This window comes from Engystomops pustulosus, chromosome 8 (genome assembly GCF_040894005.1).
Source record: "Engystomops pustulosus chromosome 8, aEngPut4.maternal, whole genome shotgun sequence".
NCBI classification, from domain to species: Eukaryota; Metazoa; Chordata; class Amphibia; order Anura; family Leptodactylidae; genus Engystomops; species Engystomops pustulosus.
This window is the reverse complement of record NC_092418.1, coordinates 27,430,178-27,446,962: the sequence shown is the minus strand read 5'-3', so window position 1 is coordinate 27,446,962 and position 16,785 is coordinate 27,430,178. Positions and strand designations below refer to the sequence as shown.

At 47.5% G+C, this 16,785-nt stretch overlaps 1 protein-coding gene and 1 long non-coding RNA gene across 2 annotated transcripts in view; one reads left to right on the top strand and one right to left on the bottom strand.

The window, feature by feature from the left end:
• Positions 1-15,694, top strand: part of LOC140075014 (uncharacterized) — a 90,676-nt gene extending 74,982 nt beyond the window's left edge. Inside the window, exons 4-5 of the long non-coding RNA XR_011849327.1 lie at positions 1,564-1,634; positions 15,633-15,694. This is a non-coding gene — a long non-coding RNA (uncharacterized lncRNA). The remainder of the gene's footprint in view (positions 1-1,563; positions 1,635-15,632) is intronic.
• On the bottom strand, positions 2,677-4,746 carry LOC140075006 (protein kinase C delta type-like). The gene is made up of 2 exons (XM_072120424.1): positions 3,113-4,746; positions 2,677-2,846 (listed from the first exon to the last, which is right to left on the bottom strand). The coding sequence occupies exon 1, from the start codon at positions 4,602-4,604 to the stop codon at positions 3,336-3,338; it is 1,269 nt and encodes a 422-aa protein (XP_071976525.1). The 5' UTR covers positions 4,605-4,746; the 3' UTR covers positions 2,677-2,846; positions 3,113-3,335.
• Positions 15,695-16,785: the final 1,091 nt, after the last annotated feature.

Below are 16,785 nucleotides of genomic sequence, written 5' to 3'. Positions count from 1 at the left end.
GAGGTGTAGTACATGTATAGAGGATGGGGGGGTGAGGTGTAGTACATGTATAGAGGATGGGGGTGAGGTGTAGATCATGTATAGAGGATGGGGGTGAGGTGTAGATCATGTATAGAGGATGGGGGTGAGGTGTGGTGTAAGGAGTATATATGATATATGTGGGGGCACAGTGTGGTCAGTTGTGGTGTGAGGGGTGTATATGATATATGTGGGGGTACAGTGTGGTCAGGTGTGGTGTGAGGGTATATATGATATATGAGGGGGGCACAGTGTGGTCAGGTGTGGTGTGAGGGTATATATGATATATGAGGGGGGCACAGTGTGGTCAGGTGTGGTGTGAGAGTATATATGATATATGTGGGGGGCACAGTGTGGTCAGGTGTGGTGTGGGGGGTGAATATGATATATGTAGGGGCACAGTGTGGTCAGTTGTAGTGTGAGGGGTATATATGATATATGTGGGAGCACAGTGTGGTCAGTTGTAGTGTGAGGGGTATATATGATATATGTGGGGGTACAGTGTGGTCAGTTGTAGTGTGAGGGGCATATATGATATATGTGGGGGTACAGTGTGGTCAGTTGTGGTGTGAGGGGTATATATGATATATGTGGGGTACAGTGTGGTCAGTTGTGGTGTGAGGGGTATATATAATATATGTGGGGGCACAGTGTGGTCAGTTGTGGTGTGAGGGGTATATATATAATATATGTGGGGGTACAGTGTGGTCAGTTGTGGTGTGAGGGGTATATATGATATATGTGGGGGCACAGTGTGGTCATTTGTAGTGTGAGGGGTATATATGATATATGTGGGGTACAGTGTGGTCAGTTGTGGTGTGAGGGGTATATATAATATATGTGGGGGCACAGTGTGGTCAGTTGTGGTGTGAGGGGTATATATGATATATGTAGGGGGCACAATGCGGTCAGTTGTGGTGTGAGGGTATATATGATATATGTGGGGGGCACAATGCGGTCAGTTGTGGTGTGAGGGTATATATGATATATGTGGGGGGCACAGTGTGGTCAGGTGTGGTGTGAGGGGTATATATGATATATGTGGGTTACAGTGTGGTTGGTTGTGGGGGGGGTACAGTGTGGTCAGTTGTGTGAGGGGTGTATATGATATATGTGGGGGGCACAGTGTGGTCAGTTGTGGTGTGAGGGGTATATATGATATATGTGGGGGGGGTACAGTGTGGTCAGGTGTGGTGTGAGGGGTATATATGATGTATGGGGGGGTACAGTGTGGTCAGGTGTGGTGTGAGGGGTATATATGATATATGGGGGGGCACAGTGTGGTCAGGTGTGGTGTGAAGGGTATATATGATGTATGGGGGGGCACAGTGTGGTTAGATGTGGTGTGAGGGGTGTATATGATATATGTGGGGGTACAGTGTGGTCAGGTGTGGTGTGAGGGGTATATATATATATATATATATATATATATATATATATATATATATATATATATATATATATATATATATATATATATATATGGGGTCAGATGTGAGGAGTATATAGGATGATGCTAATCATGTCTATTTTATAAACCCGCAGAGATGAGTCATGGCTGGAAGAAGTCTCCTGAAGGATCAGATAGAAGGGAAGAGACATCAGGGACGTCACCTGTAAGTCATTATATTACACTGCGGCCTCTGTGCAGGACCGGTATCTACTACTATATGGTCTCTATATGGTCTCTATATGGCGGTAGATACTGGCCTGTGTGTAGGTTATCATATAGTATTGCAGTATCCAGTCATTATGTAGTGGTAATAATCCTGATGTAAAGTTATTATTTGGGCTTGTACAGAGGTGTCATTAGTGATATTGCCCGCTGCTCGGAGGTGTGTGTATAATAACAATATGGCGGTAAAGATCATCAGTAAGGGGAGTTTATATTTGGTAATTATTGGTATTTCTGGTCTGTGTATAGAGTCTTGTGCTCATTATCAGGATGTTGGTATTTTACTTTTCTTGTGGTGATGCTGTGTGTCACAGTCTGGAGGGATCATTTGTAAATTGTAGCGCTATTGTTTGGAATATTTGTCTTATGGTAGTTTTAATTGGTAACAGTTTTGTGGTATCATTATTTGGTATGAGTATGGCAGTAGTATATTTTTTGGTTTGTCATGGACTGGAATTGGTTTAGTAACCAGCAGGTAGGAATTTTTGAACCAATCTGAAACTAAAGATTGTTTCTAACATCACTAGACTCTAACTATGTAGTTATGTGTATAACTATGTTGTATGTTACACTCTACAGCATAGTATAACTATGTGGTATCTTTTTGTTTGGGAGGGGGCCCCTCATCGGCTGCCGAGCTGGGGGGCCCCATCCTAAATCATGTGCTCCATGCCTCTGGGACAGGTTTTACCAATTATCTTAATTAAAACTGGTCAAAAACGGATGCGTTTTTTTAATGGACTTCTTAAAAACGGACCAAAAACAGGTTCAAAACGCCACGTATGCATCACCCTGAATCTAAACAAAGGGGGCAACCATTTGTCTTGACTACCTAGTGCACCAAAATACCTTGTCCGGCCCTGGGAGGGGGTTCAGTGCTGATCCCCAGTATCTCATGAACCCCCATAGCCGCAGCATGTCCCCCCTATAACACACACACAGCCGCTCACCACATCAGGAATAATCCAGACATCAGACATGAGTGATGAATAAATAAATGAGAAGCGTTTATTATGATCCAGTATACTCCTAGCAGGAGAGGTTGGGGTGCTGCCGCTGTATGACCGGGGTCTCTCTGCTCCTCCTATTATCATGGCTGCAGACGGCAGGAATCGCGGTGCTGTGAGCGGGAAGAGCCGGAGGATCCCGGAGACTGCAGGAAGACGGAAAGAGAGAAAACTGCATCACTACAAGATTATATGAGGGGACATTACACCCGAAATCCCAGAATCACTATGAAGAGGGACCATTACCACAGGTTACAGGACTATAGTGATGTGCACAGCGCTAACCCTGCTGTGCTCTGTTCTGACATATCATTGTTACTATGGGCAACTACTAATGAGAGACACAGAAGTGCACAAATATACAAGCAGGTAACACAGAATATAAAGCAGTGTACATGATAGAGCACTGTACCTCCATGGTGATGACTGTAGTGATGAAGCCGGGGATGATGAGGTGGCTCCTCATGAAGGCGACGCCATCAATTTATTGGATCAATATTGGGAGTGATGATTAGGGAAGGTGATGATGGGGGATGGTGATGATGAGGGAAGGTGATGATGGGGGTGATAGTGGCGCTGCCTGTGATGACATATGGGGCGCCATATTACACTCGGTGGTCGGAGGTATATAAGATTTAGCTCTCTTGGTGGAGGAGCCAGTCAGGATCTTCATAGGAGAAGTCTTGGATGGTCTGGACTTCAGGATGACAGCGGTCACCTTCTTGGTCCTGTAAGAAGGGCAGGTCGGAGGGCAGGCTGGCGGGAGGGCTGGTGTCCATCCAGGGTAGAAAAGGAGGATCTGTAGCTTTTGCCTCTACTCTCTCCCAGTCTATTTCAGCATAAAATGGGTGCTGGCGTATGTCTCCACAATATCCCAGACGCTTGAGTTGCTGTTTGCTGAGCAGGTTCGTTATTATGTCCTTTGACTCGGTGGTGAAATTGTCTGGGAATCTGGGATCTCCTGCCACAACCACATCCTTAAGTTGCCGCATTGTCCTGCATGTTCCAAATGGGTACTGGTTGGTAAGTAGCCGGAAAAGCAAAACTCCGAACGACCACCAATCGGAAGAGGAACCAACGGGGCCACCGGTGATCATCTCTGGGGATTTATAATAGGCCGTTCCAGCTCCTCCAAAGATGGTTTTACCCCTGAACATGTTCTCTACTGCCACTCCGAAATCACATATCCTTATGTGCCCCTGGTGATCGATAGTGATGTTCTTTGTTTTTATGTCCCGATGGATTACGCCAAGCTTGTGCATGTGTTGCAGACCGCAGATGATTTCGGCTGTACACAGGGCGGTGGTCTTGACATCAACGGGTCCCTCTGCCTCCAGTAGTCTCTCCAAGTCGCCACCAGGGAGGAGCTCCATGACCAGGAAGGCAAATGATGGTGTCTGGAAGGTGGCAAATAAGCGGCAAATGTAGGGATTTCCGGCTACATGCTGCAGCACCCTCTTCTCCAGCTGGATTTTTTCTTTATTGAATTTTTTTAGCACTTTAATGGCCACGTTGCTGTTTTTATCTTTAGCTGATGCCAGGAACACAAAGCCAAAACCTCCTCTGCCAAGTTCTTTGATGAAATTAAAGCGTGCCAGTCCAAGGGGAGCGATGGTGCTTATAGGGGTGGAAGCTCCATTGTCATCCAGCTTACATTTTTTGTTGGCCTCTTCCTCCTCCTCTTCCAGTTTCCTCTTCTGGCCTCCAGAGGAATGGTTGGAGGGAACTTGGTTTTGGTCAGACAGGGACCTGTGGTTTTTAGATCCTCCAGGGTTTGAGGCCTGTCCGCAGATGTTCGGTTCTTCATCACTAATTTTGATGGATTTATTTTTAGGTAGATCGTTCTCTTCCGTCTCCCTCTTCCTCTTCATGTCTTCCCCCTTTTCCCCTGAAGGGGACGACATCTCTGGTGAGATGTGGTGTCACCGAATCTCCTACTCCTCTCCTTCCCCCAGATACCCAATTCCCCAAAAACCCAAAGTCTTTCCAAAAATCGCACTCCTAGGACAAGATCCAGCAGGAAACAGATCCAATATGGAGCCTGAGAATGTGCGGCCGCGTTCCGCGTATTTATAGCCTCGTGATGTCATAAGTGCAAGTGATGTCACTATAGAACAACCACTGGGGTGGGGGCTATCATGAGTGTATCACATGTTTCCTGAGTGCAGTGATGTCATAGTGGCCACATAAATGTATTTAAAATTTTTTTAAAGAGGCAGAAAAATATGTGAACCCCTTCTGCAAGTTAAAAGAAAACTATCAGCAGTTTTGTCCCTACAGTTTTGTGATGTGTTAGAACTTTCACACCTTCCTGTGTCTCCGCTGTACCAGGATTACAAGCGAAATTTAGGGCAATTGATTGGGGTACATGCCAACCAGGTTTTACAGGGTGAATTCGGCGGTGTGAAATAGACGTCAGTACTGTATTGGTCCTGGAGGGCTGTGTTATCACACCTATGTGTCATTTTTAGTAGAAGCATCCTGGATTTATATTCTAGGATTGTAACAACCTACAGGTGTATCCTACTTACTTTTGTGCTGTGTGCAGACCCTAGATGCCCCACATTTATTAAAACTAGTGCAAACTGCGCTAGGTGCAGTTACCAGTGTAGTGTGCAGGGGGCGCCAGATCCAGGATTTCTGGCACATGTTCTTCATGAATCGGGTGCCCCCTGCACTGCTCCGACAGAGGAAGAAAGGGGCTACAATGTTGGAGAGAGGGGCCACAATGTGAGGGGGAGAGGGGAGGGGGTAGGAGTACAGAAAGCTTGAGCATTATAAGTTTAGGGAGATAAAAGGGGAGGAGGAAATGTAAAGAAAAATAAAATTAAAGCGCTGGCATTATATGTTGCTGAGGTGCATTAGGGGGCATTATATGGGTCTATACTGGGGTTTGCCACAGGAAGGGGGCATATTATACTATGTGGGGGCATTAAGGTGGATATTATACTATGCTTGTGGGTGGGGTAATGGGCATGGTTTAGAAAAAAAACTGTATGTCCAGCTTTTTCTAACCCAAGAGTTGGGAGATATGCAGGCGTTAATGATGGGGATGTTGAGCTGAACCCGGGGCCGGACTGAAACTTCTAATAAATCTTGGAGTCAGGTCTGGAGGACCCTAACCCGCAATTCTGCTCAACGCTGGTTTACAGTTCTCTCCTTCCAACCCGTAATCATTCATTGTATATTCGGAAACATGAGGAAATAATTAAGGCCCCCAATGATCACACACTTCTAAATGTCTGCTCTGAGAAAATGCTCTAATGGACTCACTAGTTAGCTAGCGGGGAAGTCTAGTCATATCATCTGTTGCTCTGTTAGAGATACATAGGAGTAAGTAAGTGATCTTACCCTTAAACACTGTAAGGCAGTGGTGGCGAACCTATGGCACTGGTGCCAGAGGTGGCACTCGGAGCCCTTTCTGTGGGCACTCAGGCCATCTCCCCAGCACACCAGACAGGACTCAAAGAATCTTCCTGCAGTTCCAAGCAACTTAAAAGATGCTGCTTTCACTCATATATTTAAGTGATACTTACTTCGCTACTTGGGACTGTAGGAAGAGGGAGAATTAGTAGACAGGGACAAATTATCTTTGGAGGACCTTCTGCTGGCCCCACAATTCTGTGTACGGAGGAACACTGGAAAGAAGCTAAATTTATGCAAATTTTCCATCTTGTCCTCAGGAGGCCAATATGATCGAATGTTTTTGAAGAACAGGGAGCAATAAGTTACTGCTTAAATTTTTGGTTCGCACATCGCAATAAATAAGGGGGGTTTTGGTTTGCAGTTTGGGCACTTTGCCTCTAAAAGGTTCGCCATCACTGCTGTAAGGTGTATTTTGTCATTTAGGGAAGTGATCTTTTCCTTAGTGATCACCTCTGGAGAAGTCGCCTAGTGTTCATCTTGTGAATTGCAGCTGTTCGAGGGCTTTGTTTGCACATTACGATTGTTTTCCTTAGATATTGTGGTCAGTGTAGAGCCGCCCAGTAATTACATAGTAGATAAGACTGTGTACATTTAATATTCCCGAATTCTCCCTGATTTATATGTAGAGAACGCAGGGGTGCACCAGCCATGAGGTGAGGTGAGCTTCTTGTCTCAGGCAACAGCTCCTGCAGTGAGAAGGGGGCAGCATCAGGGGTGCAGTCACCTTGTACAAAGCAGGACCTGACGCCTAAAAATAGCTTTTCTTCTCACCAGATGGAAGCATGGGTTTGAGACTTCTGGATTGAGTGGAGGGGGCACTGTTCTGTAGTTTGCCTCAGGTAGCAGAGAGTTTAGGTTAACCCCTGAGTGGATGTCATTTCATGTAATGTGGATACAAGACTGTGATGGGTTGTGGTATAACTAGTGGTAGTTAGGAGCCTTTTCACTGGATTGTCCACTTTTCAATAAATCTCTTCCATTAGACATGTCTCTGCATGTGTATGTAGCTGTGTCTTTGCCTCCTTTGAGACCTTGAGCCTTTCCCTGTTCTCACCATGCTGCCCTCTGCATATATACACAGCTTCCTCTCTCTCTCACTGCTCTAGGCCATCCTCATGGCACCTTTCACAATGGGGGTCATTTACTAAGGGCCCGATTTGCGTTTTTGCGACGGGTTACCCGAATTTTTCCGTTTGCGCAGATTTTCCCTGTATTGCCCCAGGATTTTGGCGCACGCGATCGGATTGTGGCGCATCGGCGCCGGCATGCACGCAACGGAAATGGGGGGCGTGGCCATAAAAAAACAGATGGATTCGGAAAAACCGCTGCATTTTAAAAAAAAAAGTGTCGCTCGACGGTGAACTCCAGTGCATTTCGATGCTCTTCAGCGCAGCAGCGACACCTGGTGGACTTCGGAGGAACTGCCTTAGTGAATCGCGGCCGGACCGAAATCCACCGCCTAGAACGCGCCGCTGGATCGCGACTGGACCGGGTAAGTAAATCTGCCCCTATGTCTCTCTCTATCACAGTCCTTCTCACTGACAGAGACCGTTAGGGGTGGGGCAGCAGGAGTCATAACTCTCCTGCTGCAGTTTCTCCTATGCAGCTGAGCTCAGACATGTAAACAAAGAAGCATCTAGAATCTGCACACAGCACAAAAGTTAGTAGCAGGACTGCTGAATCACTTGATGAACATTCAGACAGTAAAGCCACATGGACAACTTAAGTAAAAGTGGCAATCCCCTTTAAAGACTGGTTGCAGGGGGATCAGTGTTGGGTATATAGGAGATCGAGAGTGTGTGAAAAGCTCAGGATTGCAGTTCTTGGACCACCAGGATTTGGGCCTTATGTTTGGGTGGTAAGAGGCTTGTGGCACTTATTTCTATGACCAAGATGCACTTATAGAAGAAAGATGCCATTAAGCAGTGTATAGGTGGAGATGTCTAGCTATGTGCAGGGCCGGATTAAAGGAGGGGCTCCTGGGGCTCTAGCCCCGGGGCCCCCACCACTTTCACTTTTTAAGGGGCCCCCACCAGTTTCCGACAGTCAGCGACTCAGCGGACTGTCTCTGTGTGCAATGCACAGCGGCCTGTGGCCGCCCCCATCACACGTAGGGGTCTAAGATGTCAACTGTGTCAGTGAGACACAGCTGCCATCACTGGGGGAGTTCACTGATGCGCTGTTTTGTCGGCAGCAGGTTGTGATGGGACGCCGGCGGCGAGTGATGATGTCACGCTGTCAGCATCCGATCACTACAAGCTGCTGCCAAAACAGTGCATCGGCGATGTCCCCCAGCGATAGCAGCTGTGTCTTCAGTGGCCGGCGGCTGCCTGAAGAGCGAGGAAGAGCCTGCAGCATCATGGGATCACTGGAAGGGAAGGTGAGGGTAAGTATGAAGTTTATTATTTTGTGGCCATTTTCTACAGGGGACTGGCAGCTAAATTCTACAGGGGGCTTGTGGCTGTATACTACAGGGGCTGGCAGGCCATACACTACAGGGGGCTGGTGGCTGTATACTACAGGGGGCTGGTGGCTGTACACTACAGGGGGCTGCAGGATATAAACTACAGGGTCTGGCAGGCTGTATACTACAGGGAGCTGTCAGGCTATATACTACAGGGAGCTGTCAGGCTATATACTACAGGGGGCTGGTGGCTGTATACTACAGGGGGCTGTCAGGCTATATACTACAGGGGGCTGCAGGCTATATACTACAGGGTCTGGCAGGCTATATACTACAGGGTCTGGCAGGCTATATACTACAGAGGGCTGGCAGGCTATATACTACAGAAAGCTGGCAGGCTATATACTTCCAAAAACATTGTTGGAAGGGCCCCCACCAGTTTGCGCCCAGGGGCCCCCACCACCCTTAATCCGGCCCTGGCTATGTGTCATGCATAAAGGAGAGTGAGACACACTTCAGAGAGGTCCTGATGCAGGAGGTCCTTTTGCTGTAGTAGACAGATGGGAAGCAGAGGTGTAGAGAATAAGGCCGGTTGCAGACCAATGTGTTAAACGTGTGTAAATGGACCCGTATATATTAGTCTCCTGCCACGGACTGAACACTTTGTATAGGAAAGTAGTCCTTCTATCATACATAACTATGATGCAAGGACTCCCTGTCTGGTGGTTGAACTGCAGCACTTGCACTGTAAGAGCTGTTACACTACTGGTGCTCCAGTTCAACTAGCAGACAGGGAGTCTGTTCAGCCTGTATAAACGGATCTGAATGTTGGTTTCATCCCACGGACTGAACACTTTGTATAGAATCCTTGTATCATACAGAAATATGATGCATGGACGCCTTATCAGGTGGCTGAACTGCAGTGGTGTAAGAACTGTTACAGGAACAGTGCTCCAGGTTGCTTGTTAGACAGGGAGTCCTTGCATCATTTAAAATATTTTAATGTAAGGACATCTCTCTTATGCAAAGTGTTTGAGTCAGTGGAATCGAACTAAGATAAAAAATCAATTTCCATCGGGTGAGTGTGTTCGTCTTTGCTAAGAAAGATCGGGAGACGGGTGCAGGTGAGGTGGGGCCCGAACAGTTGGTGTTTTTAGTTTTCAAAGGATTTTATTGGTGGACAGATTATCAAGAGAAGCTGTACAGTCATTCCCCACACAGGGGGACAGAATAATCCATGTATGCTACTATGAAAGCAGAAGATAAAAATATTTTGAACACAGACATAAAAAAACACCAAAAAAAAAGCAGTGGGGGGGGGGGGGAGACAATGGGAAGGAGATGGATGGGAAGGGATTATTACTGTAAAAAAACCCTGATAAAAAATCGGGCGACAGCGTCAGCGGCCCCTTTGCAGTGAGCTCACATGGCGGCATTAAAAATTCAGAAAGTAAATCAGTCTCCTGTTCCCTAAAATATTCCCTAGTTTATCATCCCAATCATTACATGGTTATTTTATATAAGCAGCCACTATGGATTTATTAGATATAGCCCCCCTCCCCCTTGGAGTCCTTATGTACAGCCTTATGTGGCCCCCCAGCAGCCCTGGGCCCCGGTACTTGCCCAGATATGCCCAGTGCTGGTACCGACACTCATGGCCGGCGCCAGCACCCGGCTTACCCGGGCAAGTGCCGGTGCCGCAGGGGTCCCAGAGGGGCCCACGGCACAAACTGGCAGCATAAGTAAGCTCAATTACATCGGCATACTTCGCCGATGTAATTGAGAGAAGCGCCGTACTCACAGGGGGCGGCACCGCAAGTGGACCCTCACACAACATAAGTGCATCGGCACGGCCGATGTATTTCTGCCGCGTAGCGTCTAATACTGTGCAGGACGCAGCCGACATGATGACGTCACGCCGCCAGCGTCCCTGCTGCTGCACGGTAGACACTGCGTCACAATACAACACTACGGTCTCCCATATTCCAGGCCTCTCCGCATCTGATGTTTGAAGTAACAGGACACAGTTACGGAAATCTACTATATCAGATCCCATATGCTCAGGGACTGAGAGTAGCAGAATCTCGTAGCACTAGGTCTCTGGGTGGAGACTTGTTCTGCGCGCAGTGGATAATCCTCTTTTAGCGGCAGTCCTGGCCCGGAGCCTGCCAGTGCCTGGGAGCCGGTAGTTGAAGTTTTGCTTGGTGGCAGGTGCTCATGAGATGCTGAAGATATCTAATGCGGCAGTGTGAGGGTCTTTCTCACACAGATAGATATTCCGGCTCTTCATTAGGCTCCGCTCACTAAGAAGAGCCGGTTCTTATGGCTCCTGAATATATAATAGGAAGCCGCAGGCCAGTCAGGCGCCCCGCACCACTCCACTTTTAACCGATATTGTCAGGTTAAAGGGGGCGTGGTGACCCGTTTAGGGGCGGGGTTTAGTGAGCCATCAGCTCACTGGTGAGAGCCGGCTCTAGTTGTTCACGCAAATTAGCCGGCTCTTTGTGCCGGCTCGTTCGCAAACAACCCATCACCAATAGATATAAATAATCTGTGAATGGCAGGGGCAGTTTGGCCATCCGATGGTTCAGGGGCAGGTTGAGCAGGAGGGAGTCGCACAATGGGGCAGATTTACTTACCCGGTCCCCTCGCGATCCAGCGGCGCGTTCTCTGCGGTGGCAATTCAGGGAAAATCGTCGCAAATCGGAAATATTCGGGTAACAGGACGGGAAAAAGCGAATCGGGCCCTTAGTAAATGAACCCCAATGTGCACAGGAGCTGTGCTGCACCCTGTGCTCCCTCTCCTGTCACTCCAGGCCTGGCAGAGAACTGTTTGAAAAGTGAGAAGGTGTTAAAAGAAGTGCATTATTTTTGGAGGTCCTCCTGCTGGACCCAGCATTCTTCCTAAACAGAGAGACCCTGGAGAGAAACTACAATGATGGTCTAAATTTGCCCACCTTCTTTCAACTGTATTGGTGGCCTCAGGGGGCCGATACAGTTAAAGAAGTGGAAGAACAGGTAACAATAAGTAACTGTTTAAAAGGCACATCAGGGGAAATAAGTGGATTTTGGTCGTAGTTTGGGCACTCGGTCTCTAAAAGGTTCGCCATCACTGGTATAGGGGATGGGGTGTCATTTGTATATATTGATGCAGCCACTGTATGGGGGGGGGTTATTTATGTTTACAGCCACTGCAAGGGAGGGGTGGGAGTGGGGTAAAATTTATATATAGACACTGTATAGATTGGAGGGGGTGTAATTTATATATAAAGCCAGCCAGTGTGTATGAAGCCCCTGTATAGTGGAAAAGGGCAGTATATAGAGGACAGGGGGGGTGTTGAGGTGTAGTACATGTATAGAGGATGGGGGTGAGGTGTAGTACATGTATAGAGGATGGGGGGTGAGGTGTAGTACATGTATAGAGGATGGGGGGTGAGGTGTAGATCATGTATAGAGGATGGGGGGGTGAGGTGTAGTACATGTATAGAGGATGGGGGTGAGGTGTAGTACATGTATAGAGGATGGGGGGTGAGGTGTAGTACATGTATAGAGGATGGGGGTGAGGTGTAGTACACGTATAGAGGATGGGGGTGAGGTGTAGTACATGTATAGAGGATGGGGGGGTGAGGTGTAGTACATGTATAGAGGATGGGGGTGAGGTGTAGTACATGTATAGAGGATGGGGGTGAGGTGTAGTACATGTATAGAGGATGGGGGGTGAGGTGTAGTACATGTATAGAGGATGGGGGGTGAGGTGTAGTACATGTATAGAGGATGGGGGGGTGAGGTGTAGTACATGTATAGAGGATGGGGGTGAGGTGTAGTACATGTATAGAGGATGGGGGTGAGGTGTAGTACATGTATAGAGGATGGGGGTGAGGTGTAGATCATGTATAGAGGATGGGGGGTGAGGTGTAGATCATGTATAGAGGATGGGGGGTGAGGTGTAGTACATGTATAGAGGATGGGGGTGAGGTGTAGATCATGTATAGAGGATGGGGGGTGAGGTGTAGATCATGTATAGAGGATGGGGGGTGAGGTGTAGTACATGTATAGAGGATGGGGGTGAGGTGTAGTACATGTATAGAGGATGGGGGGTGAGGTGTAGGTCATGTATAGAGGATGGGGGTGAGGTGTAGAACATGTATAGAGGATGGGGGGTGAGGTGTAGATCATGTATAGAGGATGGGGGTGAGGTGTAGTACATGTATAGAGGATGGGGGTGAGGTGTAGATCATGTATAGAGGATGGGGGTGAGGTGTAGTACATGTATAGAGGATGGGGGTGAGGTGTAGATCATGTATAGAGGATGGGGGTGAGGTGTAGTACATGTATAGAGGATGGGGGTTGAGGTGCAGATCATGTATAGAGGATGGGGGTGAGGTGTAGTACATGTATAGAGGATGGGGGGTGAGGTGTAGTACATGTATAGAGGATGGGGGTGAGGTGTAGTACATGTATAGAGGATGGGGGTGAGGTGTAGGTCATGTATAGAGGATGGGGGTGAGGTGTAGTACATGTATAGAGGATGGGGGGTGAGGTGTAGTACATGTATAGAGGATGGGGGGTGAGGTGTAGTACATGTATAGAGGATGGGGGTGAGGTGTAGTACATGTATAGAGGATGGGGGGTGAGGTGTAGTACATGTATAGAGGGTGGGGGTGAGGTGTAGTACATGTATAGAGGATGGGGGTGAGGTGTAGTACATGTATAGAGGATGGGGGGTGAGGTGTAGTACATGTATAGAGGATGGGGGGTGAGGTGTAGTACATGTATAGAGGATGGGGGGTGAGGTGTAGTACATGTATAGAGGATGGGGGTGAGGTGTAGTACATGTATAGAGGATGGGGGTGAGGTGTAGTACATGTATAGAGGATGGGGGGTGAGGTGCAGATCATGTATAGAGGATGGGGGTGAGGTGTAGTACATGTATAGAGGATGGGGGTGAGGTGTAGATCATGTATAGAGGATGGGGGTGAGGTGTAGTACATGTATAGAGGATGGGGGGTGAGGTGTAGATCATGTATAGAGGATGGGGGTGAGGTGTAGTACATGTATAGAGGATGGGGGGTGAGGTGCAGATCATGTATAGAGGATGGGGGTGAGGTGTAGTACATGTATAGAGGATGGGGGGTGAGGTGTAGTACATGTATAGAGGATGGGGGGTGAGGTGTAGTACATGTATAGAGAATGGGGGTGAGGTGTAGTACATGTATAGAGGATGGGGGGTGAGGTGTAGTACATGTATAGAGGATGGGGGTGAGGTGTAGTACATGTATAGAGGATGGGGGTGAGGTGTAGAACATGTATAGAGGATGGGGGGTGAGGTGTAGTACATGTATAGAGGATGGGGGTGAGGTGTAGTACATGTATAGAGGATGGGGGTGAGGTGTAGTACATGTATAGAGGATGGGGGTGAGGTGTAGTACATGTATAGAGGATGGGGGTGAGGTGTAGTACATGTATAGAGGATGGGGGTGAGGTGTAGTACATGTATAGAGGATGGGGGTGAGGTGTAGTACATGTATAGAGGATGCGGGTGAGGTGTATGTCATGTATAGAGGATGGGGGGGTGAGGTGTAGTACATGTATAGAGGATGGGGGTGAGGTGTAGATCATGTATAGAGGATGGGGGTGAGGTGTATATCATGTATAGAGGATGGGGGTGAGGTGTAGTACATGTATAGAGGATGGGGGGTGAGGTGTAGTACATGTATAGAGGATGGGGGGTGAGGTGTAGTACATGTATAGAGGATGGGGGTGAGGTGTAGTACATGTATAGAGGATGGGGCGAGGTGTAGTACATGTATAGAGGCTGGGGGGTGAGGTGTAGTACATGTATAGAGGATGGGGATGAGGTGTAGTACATGTATAGAGGCTGGGGGGTGAGGTGTAGTACATGTATAGAGGATGGGGATGAGGTGTAGTACATGTATAGAGGATGGGGGGTGAGGTGTAGATCATGTATAGAGGATGGGGGTGAGGTGTAGATGATGTATAGAGGATGGGGGGTGAGGTGTAGTACATGTATAGAGGATGGGGGTGAGGTGTAGTACATGTATAGAGGATGGGGGTGAGGTGTAGTACATGTATAGAGGATGGGGGGTGAGGTGTAGTACATGTATAGAGGATGGGGGTGAGGTGTAGTACATGTATAGAGGATGGGGGTGAGGTGTAGTACATGTATAGAGGATGGGGGTGAGGTGTAGTACATGTATAGAGGATGGGGGTGAGGTGTAGTACATGTATAGAGGATGGGGGTGAGGTGTAGTACATGTATAGAGGATGGGGGGGTGAGGTGTAGTACATGTATAGAGGATGGGGGGGTGAGGTGTAGTACATGTATAGAGGATGGGGGTGAGGTGTAGTACATGTATAGAGGATGGGGGGTGAGGTGTAGATCATGTATAGAGGATGGGGGTGAGGTGTAGTACATGTATAGAGGATGGGGGTGAGGTGTAGTACATGTATAGAGGATGGGGGGTGAGGTGTAGATCATGTATAGAGGATGGGGGGTGAGGTGTAGTACATGTATAGAGGATGGAGGTGAGGTGTAGTACATGTATAGAGGATAGGGGTGAGGTGTAGTACATGTATAGAGGATGGGGGGGTGAGGTGTAGTACATGTATAGAGGATGGGGGGTGAGGTGTAGATCATGTATAGAGGATGGGGGTGAGGTGTAGTACATGTATAGAGGATGGGGGTGAGGTGTAGTACATGTATAGAGGATGGGGGGGTGAGGTGTAGTACATGTATAGAGGATGGGGGGTGAGGTGTAGTACATGTATAGAGGATGGGGGGGTGAGGTGTAGTACATGTATAGAGGATGGGGGGTGAGGTGTAGTACATGTATAGAGGATGGGGGGTGAGGTGTAGTACATGTATAGAGGATAGGGGTGTGGTGTAGTACATGTATAGAGGATGGGGTGAGGTGTAGATCATGTAATATGTGGGGCACAGTGTGGTCAGTTGTGGTGTGAGGGTATATATGATATATGTGGGGGTACAGTGTGGTCAGTTGTAATGTGAGGGTATATATGGGGGTCGGGTGTGAGAAGTATATAGGATGATGCTAATCATGTCTATTTTATAAACCCACAGAGATGAGTCATGGCTGGAAGAAGTCTCCTGAAGGATCAGATAGAAGGGAAGAGACATCAGGGACGTCACCTGTAAGTCATTGTATTACACTGCGGCCTCTGTGCAGGACCGGTATCTACTACTATATGGTCTCTTTGTGGTCTCTATATGGCGGTAGATACTGGCCTGTGTGTAGGTTATCATGTAGTATCGCAGTATTACTCAGTCATTATGTAGTGGTGATAATCATGATGTAAAGTTATTATTTAGGCTTGTACAGAGGTGTCATTAGTGATATTGCCCGCTGCTCGGTGGTGTGTGTATAATAACAATATGGCGGTAAAGATTATCAGTAAGGGGAGTTTATATTTGGTAATTATTGGTATTTCTGGTCTGTGTATAGAGTCTTGTGCTCATTATCAGGATGTTGGTTTTTTACTTTGTTGCTGTGGGTCACAGTTTGGAGGGATCATTTGGAAATTGTAGCGCTATTGTGGTATCATTATTTGGTATGAGTATGGCAGTAGTATATTTTTTGGTTTGTCATGGACCAGAATTGGAATTGGTTTAGTAACCAGCAGGTAGGAATTTATGAACCAATCGGAAACTAAAGATGGTTTCTAACATCACTAGACTATAACTATGTAGTTATGTGTATAACTATGTTGTATGTTACACTCTACAGCATAGTATAACTATGTGGTATCTTTGTGTGTGGGAGGGGGCCCCACATCAGCTGCCGAGCTGGGAGCCCCATCCTAAATCATGTGCTCCATGTTTCTGGGACCCTGAGGGTGATGCCACACATGGCGTTTTGAACCTGCTTTTTGTCCGTTTTTAAGTAGTCTGTTAAAAAACGCATCCGTTTTTGACAGGTTTTACCAATTATCTTAATTAAAACTGGTCAAAAACAGATGCGTTTTTTTTACTGACTGCTTAAAAACGGATCAAAAACGGGTTCAACACGCCACGTATGCATCACCCTGAAGCTAAACAAAGGGGGGAACCATTTGTCTTGACTACCTAGTGCACCAAAATACCTTGTCCGGCCCTGGGAGGGGGTTCAGTGCTGATCCCCAGTATCTCATGAGCCCCCATAGCCGCAGCATGTCCCCCCTATAACACACACACAGCCGCTCATCACATCAGGAATATTCCAGACATCAGACATGAG